The 11,362-nt window shown below is 42.7% G+C and overlaps 1 protein-coding gene across 1 annotated transcript; it reads right to left on the bottom strand.

Moving 5' to 3' along the window:
• Positions 1–2,394: 2,394 nt before the first annotated feature.
• LOC137929785 (trypsin-7-like) lies at positions 2,395–7,340 on the bottom strand. The gene is made up of 5 exons (XM_068772889.1): positions 7,240–7,340; positions 6,243–6,704; positions 5,990–6,167; positions 4,979–5,413; positions 2,395–2,529 (listed from the first exon to the last, which is right to left on the bottom strand). The coding sequence occupies exons 1-5, from the start codon at positions 7,338–7,340 to the stop codon at positions 2,395–2,397; spliced, it is 1,311 nt and encodes a 436-aa protein (XP_068628990.1).
• Positions 7,341–11,362: the final 4,022 nt, after the last annotated feature.

The raw sequence follows: 11,362 nt of genomic DNA, 5'->3' as shown, positions 1-11,362 counted from the left end.
GTTTATTATAAAAACAAAGGTCCGCTGAGCCGATAGTACGCTTCTAAGATGCCACGCCCTTAGACGTACCGTGCCCCGCCAAGTGTTCAAATATTTTTTACTGTATTGCAATTCATGTGAAACTTCTCGTGTTAATATTTTTTTGTTAAAATTTTAATTTGGACATATGGAACGCTAACATGTAAAGTAACACTTTGCGTTGCAATGGGCGCCGGCTGACGTGGATGAAAACAAAATACGGTCGCTTAGGCGAACGGTGCAAACAACCTTCTAGCTCCTCTACCGATAGAAGAGGCATCGGATTCGTTCGGAGTTGGCCGGCAGTGCGGCCGTGCGTTTGTGCGCTTATGATGCCGTCACGCGCGGCGCTCTGCCGGCTTTATGAGGTGACTGCTGAAGTATTTGCTACAAATCAAATTCTCGCTGAGATCATTAGGCGGCGCGTGTGGTGCGGCGGCAGTGAGGAGGGGGCGGGGGTGGGGTAGATTCGAGTCGATGTCCGCGGATAAGCCGGATTACGGTCTACGGACAGACGTCTTTTCACGCGGACTCATTTGTGAAAGATCTCTTAAAACTTCTGACGGAAAATATGAGAGCAGCGAGGGGCGCAGCTGAAGGCTTTTTTGTGGGAAATAATCCGCGACGCCCCGCGGCTCGTTGCTAATATTAATTTGTTAACTTTAGAAGTGTCGGCGCACAAGCCTCCGCTTTGGTGAAGATGCCTGTCGCGTGCCCACGACTGCCCACGACCGCCCACGTCTGAAAGTTCCGGTCGCAGGATCCGGTGTGGTTTTTTTATCAAACAGGCTCATCGGACCACAAGCCAGTCTTTGACCGAATCGGAAACAAGACTTATTGGGAAAATACTAACAATTCTAAGATGTTAATGGCAGAGATATAGAAGTCGAAGAGCGGAGACTGTCCGGGTGCGAGCTCTGGCCTGAGGGAGACAAGGGTTTCCGTAGAAGTTGCCGAGGCCGAGATCAAAATTTAGTTTTAACCAACAATGTATACGACGAGCAAACTGGCGCCAGCGCGACCAGCACTCGCTAGGAACGGCAGCCCGTCGTTCCCTGTGCCGGCACGGAGGCTGCCGTGAACGGGCCAACTGACGCGTGTAAACAAATTGAAATAACATAATTAATAGAATTATTATTATTTTATTATTATTATTAGGGTCTATATTCCACAGACAGCCTCCGTGCCTTGTTCGTTCTTTGTTCTACATTTATGTTTAATAATTCCGATTTATTTTGAGCACGTTACAGTGTTTAAGTGAAAAGGTACCTCTGTTAATCTATTTCCACGACGCCCTGACGATGTTCAATTTACAATTGTGTCCAAATGTCCAAATTAAAATACGTTTCTTGCGACCACTTCCTTATTGCTTACCTCATAAATTGAATTAAGATATAGTTATAAGTATACAGACGGGTGGTAACATTTTATAAGGAAAAAGTATAACATACTAAGTATGACTTATTATAAGTAAAAAGATGTCATGCATATAACATTGTAGAAGGGTAATAAATAATAGATATGAAAAGCGCAGGCACAGACAGTACAGTTATTGACGCAATAGTTTGAAAAACAAAATTATTAGTAACCCCCTAACCCGCTGTGTTTGTTCCACGCAGTCGTCGTTACTTTCCGCTTGAAGCGACTAAGCAAATGTCTACTGCGAATAATCTTAAGTAATGGTAATTGTAATCTTAGTACAGTTTTCCGATGTAAGAAAAACAGACGCCCCCCGTGCACCTGACGCCGGGCGTTGGTTGCTTCATGTAAAACATTATCATCCTCCTCCTCTTACGTAGTTCGTTGTTTCAATAACCGCGGTACGAATTCCTCTCCCCGGCACAGTTTTAATATTAGTTTGTACTTCCATCTAAAGAATAGGTCATAGTTTAAAAAAAAAGATAAATTTTCCTGTCGCGCCAAATTTAATGCCGGGAATCGAGCCCGCCATTAGTATCTATTTACTACATTACGCACTTTCATACATATTCAGTGATTCTGTTTTATTCGGCTTTTACAGCAGTGTCTACAATGAAACATTAAGGGGATTTCCCTTTCCGCGATATGTTACGAGATACAACACTAAAATATACAAACAGGCGTTAGAGCTTAATCTGTAGCGGATGAATACTGTTATGCCTTTGAGCTGCTCGTGGGAGGGGGGATTAAGTCTTAGGAGCGTATTCTTGGTCTCCTTAATAATGTTTTCATCTTTATACGAGTACATCCTTTCACATACAGACACAAAAAAAATACCTGTCTAATGTTCTTTGTGAAACAATTTGCACATTATCCTGTGAATCATTGACTCGCACATTCTACGGGATGCGTGGCGTCGCTTCTATGTTCGGTGTCATAATTGTTTTCGAGAACAAACTAGTGCTTGTGGAACCTCGGTGCTACCGGGAGACCGGCACCAGGGTCCCTGGCCGCGGTGCGTTGGGGCCCACGTATCGTTTCGTCGCGGGAGACAAACCGCGTCGTTGGCAGCGCGGCGGCCCCGCGCGGGTTCTGCAATAATCCACACCGGACGGGTTTCTCGCACTTTATTGCTGAGGCTACTTGACCCGCTGCGCGACGGCAGCCAGTCCGCTTTTCTTCCTCGAGGTAATGTCGAACGCCACCGCCTATTTTCGATTTCTATTGTTTTGCGGTAGGTTTGGGGACCTACTTCTATTGCACTCAAATTAATGCCGGAAGCGGAGTCAAATTAAGATATATATATATTACATCTATAAGATTTTATTGTTTAATTATTGCAGCTTCGAGTCGTGCGCCCGATAAGTTAAAAATCTCTCAAAATGTCTAATCATTGCGGCGTGAGCTCTTGATATCTTGCAGCATTATTATCATTTTTGAACATCTTTTACGTTTTTGTTGCTTAAAATTTCTGTCACGCTGCTATATTGATCATATCACTCGATATACTCCCACTGCAGGGCATTGACCTTCACCAAAACGATGACCGGTCTTGCGCTGCACCTTCCAGCGACTTGCCGCGGCAATAACTATGCGATCGGTTCAGCGCGTGGCGGGCCCGCTCAGGCCGCGTCTATCGGCTCCTCATTCGGTGGTTATCATTCGAGAACCTTTCGGTTCCGATGGCGGTCGGTAGTCGGTCAGTATTCGGAAGGGCTACTACGACGAATCTTTAAATTCACGGTTTGGCCGACCTTGTTTAAGGCATAATGTTTTTTTATTATCAATTCTTTAAACACGACGCAAACGAACAGCACATAATAAACCACTACGCTATCTGTCAACGGCTAGCTGAATTAAACTTAAAATGGAAATGTTTTACGTCCTTGGTCAACAGCGTAACAGATCCTAAGGCGCTATTTTTTTGTAGTTTCGTATCCATTTGTTCTCATTTAGAACTCTAGAAAGTATGTGTAGCAGCAAACACGTGTGATATTAAAAATATTCCAATGATCGGTTACGACCGACGACAGCGCCACGACTGTTACTTCGGATTCAAAAGTTTTAGGTTGCGTTATTAAAGTCGCGTCGTGTCAGCTGCGCAACATCGAAATGTAAACCAATGGCAATGTTTTTTCAATAATTTTTATCAAAACAATAGAACGATCCTTCCCTATGTAATTTATAATTTTTTGGTTACTTTTTATAAAGTCAAATACTTTTAATAGCCATTGCTGTTTTTAAATTAATAGTCTATGATTTACAGAGCATCAATTAAACAATCACGAACAATTAATTTGAAGCTATTTATCAGTGTAGGTGTCAGACTTGACACCGTCTGACTCGGTTTCGCCATCTGTTGTTTAGTGCCTGCAGCTCGTCACCGCAATAAACGCCAAAGTCAATCCTAATTGCCTAACACATAGAAATGTTATTATTGACATTGTATTATAGCTCAAAAATCATTGCAAATAATGTGGCTAGTGCAGAAACTTGTTCTGCTACTTTGGTTTTCAATTTGTTTAAAACCAAAGTAGCACAAGTAAACAAGTAACAAGTAGTTAAATTGTTATACGCGCCATCTACAAGTAACTAGCGTAACTATAGCGCCAGATGTAAAGACTCCAGAGCATAAAAATTCTATTTGCACACGCTGGCTCGCCACCGTCTTAAACATCCGTAGGGTGAGTTAGTTGCGATTTATTGAGAGAATTAAATGCTTGTTTGTCGTGTGCTGTATTTAATCAACGCTTTACACATCGACAAAATTCTCCGTAAATTGATTTGATATGAATTGCCTTGAAGTCTGCATCGCTTAACGTTCATGAAGGAGGCTGCCATTAAGGCATTCTGAACGTTTACTACATTATTTAGCAATAACAGAAGCCCAAGTTTTCGTATTTCACGATAAAACAGGATCGTAGTGGTCTCTTTTATAAAATAAAAGAAATAACAACTAAATCGCCTTTAATGTAAGTAAAGTTAAAAAAGTGAAAGTAATCAGGAGTGATAATCCCAGCGCTAATTCTGCAGCATCACGAGAGGAGTTGAGTGGTACTTGTGTGCCCTATACTCCACTGATCTTGCGGTTAGTACAGAGTGGCCAGTGGCATTACAGTATCAAACGTGTTCAGTTGCATACATCTAAAATTTCAACAGATATTACTGCTTCTACTACGCTAACGTAAAATTTGCTTAAACAACTTAGAAAAATCGCCGTTGCCGCCTCAGAACTTCTTCCTACAGCTCCTGTTTGCTATTTTGTGGATATCGCGTAGCATCAGCTTGCGCCCACCCCCGCAGACTAGACCCACCAGAGCCAAGCGCGCCGGAGCCTTGTCTGACGCTTCCCAATCTTCCGATTAATGCTTATCTTCTCGCTGTCAAGCGACAACTAAGCGTGCGCGGCCGTTAGTTGTTCGTGAATTAGTTTTGATTTCGTGGAATATGAGTGTTCAAAAACACGAAGTAAACGAACATTTAGATTGAAATAGACTTTTGCATTACTCTGGTATTGCTAAGAAAACGAGTTCAATAAAACGAGGAGTGTGTGCGCGCTCGCGGCGACGGCGACCAGCGGGCCAGACCGCGCCGCGGCGGAGATGATACGCATGCGCAGTGCCGCATCTGTGTCCGCCATCGTCGCGTTCAGCACGTCCACGTACGGCCGCAGCGCAGTGAACACGCTCACGGCTCCCGCCTCTGCGGCAGCACCGCGCGCGCAGCGTCGCGGCCCCATCGACGTGACGGCCAGCTGCACGCCCGCGAACACCAGAGGCCCGCCCGAGTCGCCAGCGCAAACGCCGCCATCCGCCGGGCCTCCCGCGCGCCCCTCACCTCCCGCACCACCCGCAGCACCCGCCGCCCCACACACCACGTGGTACCAGGCAGCGCGCGCGCACCGCACTAGCCGCAGCCGCGCGCCGCACAGCTCCTCGCCCTGCATGCGCGCCTCTGTGCGCCCAAACCCCAGCACCTGCACGGAAGCGCTTGCTGCGTCACCGGCTTTAATACCGGGACGCTCATCTTCTTTGGCCTGGCCTAATGTAACGGATAGGAACTTAGCATGGGGCAACCCCGGAGCTTAAGTGCGATCCATAACATTATTTATTTCTCCGAATTTCACTTTAGCAACTTAGCATGATGATCTTCTGCCCGCTTGGCCGCTTCAACGCGCGAGTTAATTCCAATTCTAGTGTTTCCGACGAGTGCCCACGACCTGATCGATTGGAATTGTAAAATTATGGAACAGGATTCGTCAACTAACATTAATAATACTTCGAACAGCGTTTCTAGTAAGTAATTATTTTGAATGGCAGTAGCGCCATCTGTGGAAAATTATTCATACCAACTTAGAAAACTTCATGGGCTTATGCACTACAACTTTCATCATATGATCAAATGCATAGTTTATTATTCTATAAAGGACATACAGACAAACCTATATATATATATATATATATATATATATATATATATATATATATATATATATATTACGCCTGTTATAATTTAATTCATCCCGTAATAAATGATTATAAGTTTACATTACTTGAACTTCTTGATCGATGAGGTTCATGGGATCGTAGCGGCGCATGGCGACGAGCGGGTCGCGCGGCAGGGCTGCGCCCGCCAGCGCCATGCGGTCGCGCGTGCGCACCAGCCCCACGTCGTGGTGCAGCAGCGTCACGTCCATGCCGTGGCCCTCGTCCTCCTGCAGGACTCGATACCTGCGTAAATGCGCAGTCGTCACTCGTTGCGGAAGTGCACATTATTCGCAAGCGATGAACGGAGCGGGTGCTCACTCGGGGTGGCGGTAGAGGTAGTGCACGGCGGCCACGTCGCCCCGGTCGGACGCGGGGCGGCGCGTGTTGTACTTGACGTAGGCCAACAGCGGCGCGATGCAATGCGCGGCCGTGAGCGCCCAGTGCGGCGCCAGCACGGCGCCCGAGCAGCGCGCCGCCAGGTAGCGGTCCAGTAGCGCGCAGGCCGCCGGGAAGTCGCGCAGCGCCGCCGCCGCGCCGCCGAACACCCGCCTCGCGCCTGCGGCCCCCGCCCCGCCGCCGCCCCCCTCTCGCACGAAGCAGTAAGTGGTCGCGTTGGCGGCCGCCGCAGCCGCCGCCAGCGCGCACAGCGTGAGCACGGCCAGCGCGCACATGCTTACACTCACATCTCTCAGTAACAACGACGTCGCGTCCGAGCGCCGCCTGTCACTGTCGCGGCTGACACGACGCGTGACGCGCGCACGCTCAAAGAACAATTCATAGCTGCACAGAGAATTTATATGTTTTTAACACAAAATATATGAATGGATTATTATATATTTCACATCTATAAAAGTACACACCTTTGTCCTATATATTAGTAATAATGATTCCGTAAATATGCCAAAATTCCCCCGACTTATACACTATTGGACAAGCATTACTTACATTATTGTATTATTGCAAAATTTATTATATTGCAGTTGAATATTTATCTTCCTTATGTTCAGCCATCTGCACCAAAATTTATTTGTTAATTTAATAAACACGTAAGCTGATTTTAATTTCGTTATTGTGCATGTAGCACAAAACATTAGATGATTTTAGACATTAGATGCTCAGTTAATTGGCAGAAACGACTTAACTTTTTTTCATAATTATTATTATTTAGTATAGACCTATTTGATGTGCCTTATTACAATTTACAGTTATTAGTATCGTTTCAGCGGGAAGACGTTCACTGCTAGAAATAGACAATGCCTATACATTTTTAATAACACCGGTTGCAAGGGGCCCGCGTCTAAGTATTTGCGACGACCTTGACAAGAACATTCGTCCACCGTGCACGTGGATATGCAGCTCTGCATTTGCCGCCTCGTTGCCTCCGATCCAGAAGCTGAAGGCCCCAGCGGCCGTCATCCTGCAGGCTATGTGAGCTGCCCACTGCCGCTCGAACTTGTTAATCTACTGAACCATATCGGTTACTTTCATTCGTGTTCCCTTGCCACTGAGGCCCGGAAGTCCGGATTCGGATTCGTCGATTGACCTATTCCTCAGAATTAGATTAACATAGTTTAATGAATTGCGCCCATACTAATCCACTCGTAGCCAAACTCAATCGAGAACTGCTAACATCGCGCTGAGTTACAAAGTCCCTGCGCTGGCTACGATGTCGTTGGCGTGCCGTTGGTGAGTCACGTTTCCATACAATGTATGTAATTTTTGGTACCGGTAGACAACACACCAATTCTAAAATATTTCGGTTCGTTCATACAAAAAAACACTATTTAATAAATAATATATAACACAAAAAAATTACGCAGCTATTGAACGTCACAGACAATGCCACTGTCGCTTGTCTATGATCCGCATATTTATTAACGAACGTGCGTTTGCTGCGGGGACTCCCCGCACCGTGCCATGTGCGGGTTTTTGACAAAATGTAAGCATACCAAGCGGTCATGTGGTTGTTAGAACATTGCGTGTGCATTTAGTGCGTTAAAAATTAAAGACTTTTCCTTAACTCATAATTAAAAGTAATCTCTATAAGAAAACATTTCTTTGCAATGACTTTGTAAAATGTAAAGATCGGAACTTTTTTACGTGCGGTGAATAAAGCTCGGCGACGAGAGTGTTTCATTCTGTGTACGAGTTAAAGGTACGAAATATTAATGAACACGTGTAAAAGTGGCGACTTGTACAGACAAGTTAATAGAGTAAGTGGGCACTAAAAGTTTTATATATTGAAAGTGTTGGTTGCTATTAATTAGTTTCAATATATTTTTAATTATAACCTGATCAACTAGTTTTGGTAAGTATTTTTAAAGTTGAAACTATATGCTACAGACATTTGCGTCCGCGCTTTTGCTTTTACTTTTTAATTAACATTGTAAACTAGGTTGCCCTGTGCGCACCTACTCATCTACCAAAAGCCTACACACTTGCCAGATTGAGACAAAATAAAATAATCAAGCGACGTACAACATAGTGCAAAAAATATCCCTGTGTTACATATTTCATCTTTACTTTTATTCTATCGGTCATATTTAGTATCCACTCGAGCTGTTAAAAAGCAATCAAAAGAAAAACATTATGTATCTGCACGACCTAACCTCACAGACATTAACAAATTTCAAAGTCCATTGTGGAAAGACGCTTACAATAACCGAGATCTAAGGGTGATGACCCGGCAACAAAAAATAAGAACCAAGTTCTGTAGCCAAGTGATAATAATGCCGTGCTTGTGTTTAAAATCTGTCGTTAAAACATATTTTGACGTCATATTTATTCAACTCTTACAACCGTGTAATCAAATACATATATCGGTATAACATTATAACCGTTAAGTGTGAAACTTTAGTTTTGCTTCTACTAGCTTCTATTAAATATTCTTAACCGCATCTAACTGTTCTTCTGTCCAGAAGAGGATTCCGTTTAAGAGATTGCGCAGCGAAACTAAAAATTTATTTTAATTTTAATTTAAACTCATAAATGTGTTCGTATATGATGCACGTAATGTAATATTTGAAACCTTATTAAAGCTATGTATCATGATAAATTAATCTTTTTGCTTTTACGTGTTAAACTACATAATTACGCCATTTTTATTTTCCGATAAAGGATTTTAAATCTAATTTGGTTAGGATATGTCAATTCGCGCCCTCTATTTAACGCCCATTATTTATTGGTAGATCCCAACGCTTGACCGTTATCCCCATGTGATCGCTTATACAAACATATACAAAACAATTCTATAAAAATTCTCATCAAACACTGAAACTTCTGTTATTCAGTGACAGCTTCGTTGCAGTGCAATGCTAGTTGCCGCACGGGAGTATTTGTTTAAAATAATTAAAATAAAATGTTATCAGATGTAAAAATTTAAACCTAAATAGAGCTGTAATAGCTGTACTATACATTTTAGCATTTGAATGAATAAGACTCCTCTTACAGGGAATTTTTACTTCAGGCTATTTTTATTTAAAAGATAAGTTTGATGAGTTTATTTAACGTTCAAATTTTAATTAAAATAAGTATTAAACGTACGATCATTTAAAACGACATTTGGTTTTATTAATTTCAACATGCGAGACTCGATATTATTAAAACTTTAAGAATAACATTATCAATAATTAGTATATATATCATCTCAAAGAATATTGTCTATCGTGTCGGCATGTTTTGACACCACAATTTAAGACCTCGCAGCGCCACCACCGCGGTTTTGGTAACAAAACAACATCACGACGGGGAACGCACACTACTGAAAACTCAAATGTTGACTGTTATTTTTTATTTGTTTTGTTTATTTTTTAAATGAATTAATAATAAGAAAAACCACAAAGGTTGTTATTGTCACGATTCCAGAACGCCGCAACGTGTAAACACTTAAATATAGAATTATTAAGAGTACCAAATATCCATTAGGTTTTTTTACACCTAATATTTTTGATATTTATGCAACAACGGCGCTCCCGAGCCAAAAATTTTAGAATATCGACATTGTTTATCTGCGCTTATAAATATCGTATCAAGCCCAATAAAGAAAAGAGTTTGTTTTGGATGTTCATATATATGTGATCTAAGAAATATGCGATAGATGTAGTTAATATACTTTGTTTTGAATTATCCAATTTAAATTGATTTTTAAAAAATCAACATCATTTCTCAGTCTTCATTATATTTTAATTATTTATAACTAAAAATTAGTTTTGGTCAATTGTAATTTTATTTTTATTCTTATAATTATTTTATTCTTTTTATTGTTCTTATTCTTTTTATTCCTTATATTCTTCTTATTGTTTTTATTCTTCTTATTCTTTGATTTCTTCTTATTGCCCTTATTCTTCTTGTTCTTTTCATTCTTCTTATTGTTTTTATTGTTTTTACTCTTTCAATTCTTCTTATTCTTTTTTATTCTTCCTACTCTTTTTAATTGAGGTAGGTAGGTAGGTAGGTAGGTAGGTAGGTAGGTAGGTAGGTAGGTAGGTAGGTAGGTAGGTAGGTAGGTAGGTAGGTAGGTAGGTAGGTAGGTAGGTAGGTAGGTAGGTAGGTAGGTAGGTAGGTAGGTAGGTAGGTAGGTAGGTAGGTAGGTAGGTAGGTAGGTAGGTAGGTAGGTAGGTAGGTAGGTAGGTAGGTAGGTAGGTAGGTAGGTAGGTAGGTAGGTAGGTAGGTAGGTAGGTAGGTAGGTAGGTAGGTAGGTAGGTAGGTAGGTAGGTAGGTAGGTAGGTAGGTAGGTAGGTAGGTAGGTAGGTAGGTAGGTAGGTAGGTAGGTAGGTAGGTAGGTAGGTAGGTAGGTAGGTAGGTAGGTAGGTAGGTAGGTAGGTAGGTAGGTAGGTAGGTAGGTAGGTAGGTAGGTAGGTAGGTAGGTAGGTAGGTAGGTAGGTAGGTAGGTAGGTAGGTAGGTAGGTAGGTAGGTAGGTAGGTAGGTAGGTAGGTAGGTAGGTAGGTAGGTAGGTAGGTAGGTAGGTAGGTAGGTAGGTAGGTAGGTAGGTAGGTAGGTAGGTAGGTAGGTAGGTAGGTAGGTAGGTAGGTAGGTAGGTAGGTAGGTAGGTAGGTAGGTAGGTAGGTAGGTAGGTAGGTAGGTAGGTAGGTAGGTAGGTAGGTAGGTAGGTAGGTAGGTAGGTAGGTAGGTAGGTAGGTAGGTAGGTAGGTAGGTAGGTAGGTAGGTAGGTAGGTAGGTAGGTAGGTAGGTAGGTAGGTAGGTAGGTAGGTAGGTAGGTAGGTAGGTAGGTAGGTAGGTAGGTAGGTAGGTAGGTAGGTAGGTAGGTAGGTAGGTAGGTAGGTAGGTAGGTAGGTAGGTAGGTAGGTAGGTAGGTAGGTAGGTAGGTAGGTAGGTAGGTAGGTAGGTAGGTAGGTAGGTAGGTAGGTAGGTAGGTAGGTAGGTAGGTAGGTAGGTAGGTAGGTAGGTAGGTAGGTAGGTAGGTAGGTAGGTAGGTAGG

Source organism: Battus philenor, unplaced genomic scaffold (genome assembly GCF_028537555.1).
Source record: "Battus philenor isolate CCGP_79_NKW_IND1 unplaced genomic scaffold, ilBatPhil1.0.hap1 SCAF_5, whole genome shotgun sequence".
Lineage (NCBI taxonomy): Eukaryota > Metazoa > Arthropoda > Insecta > Lepidoptera > Papilionidae > Battus > Battus philenor.
The sequence above is the reverse complement of the archived record's forward strand: the minus strand, read 5'-3'. Positions and strand labels throughout refer to the sequence as shown.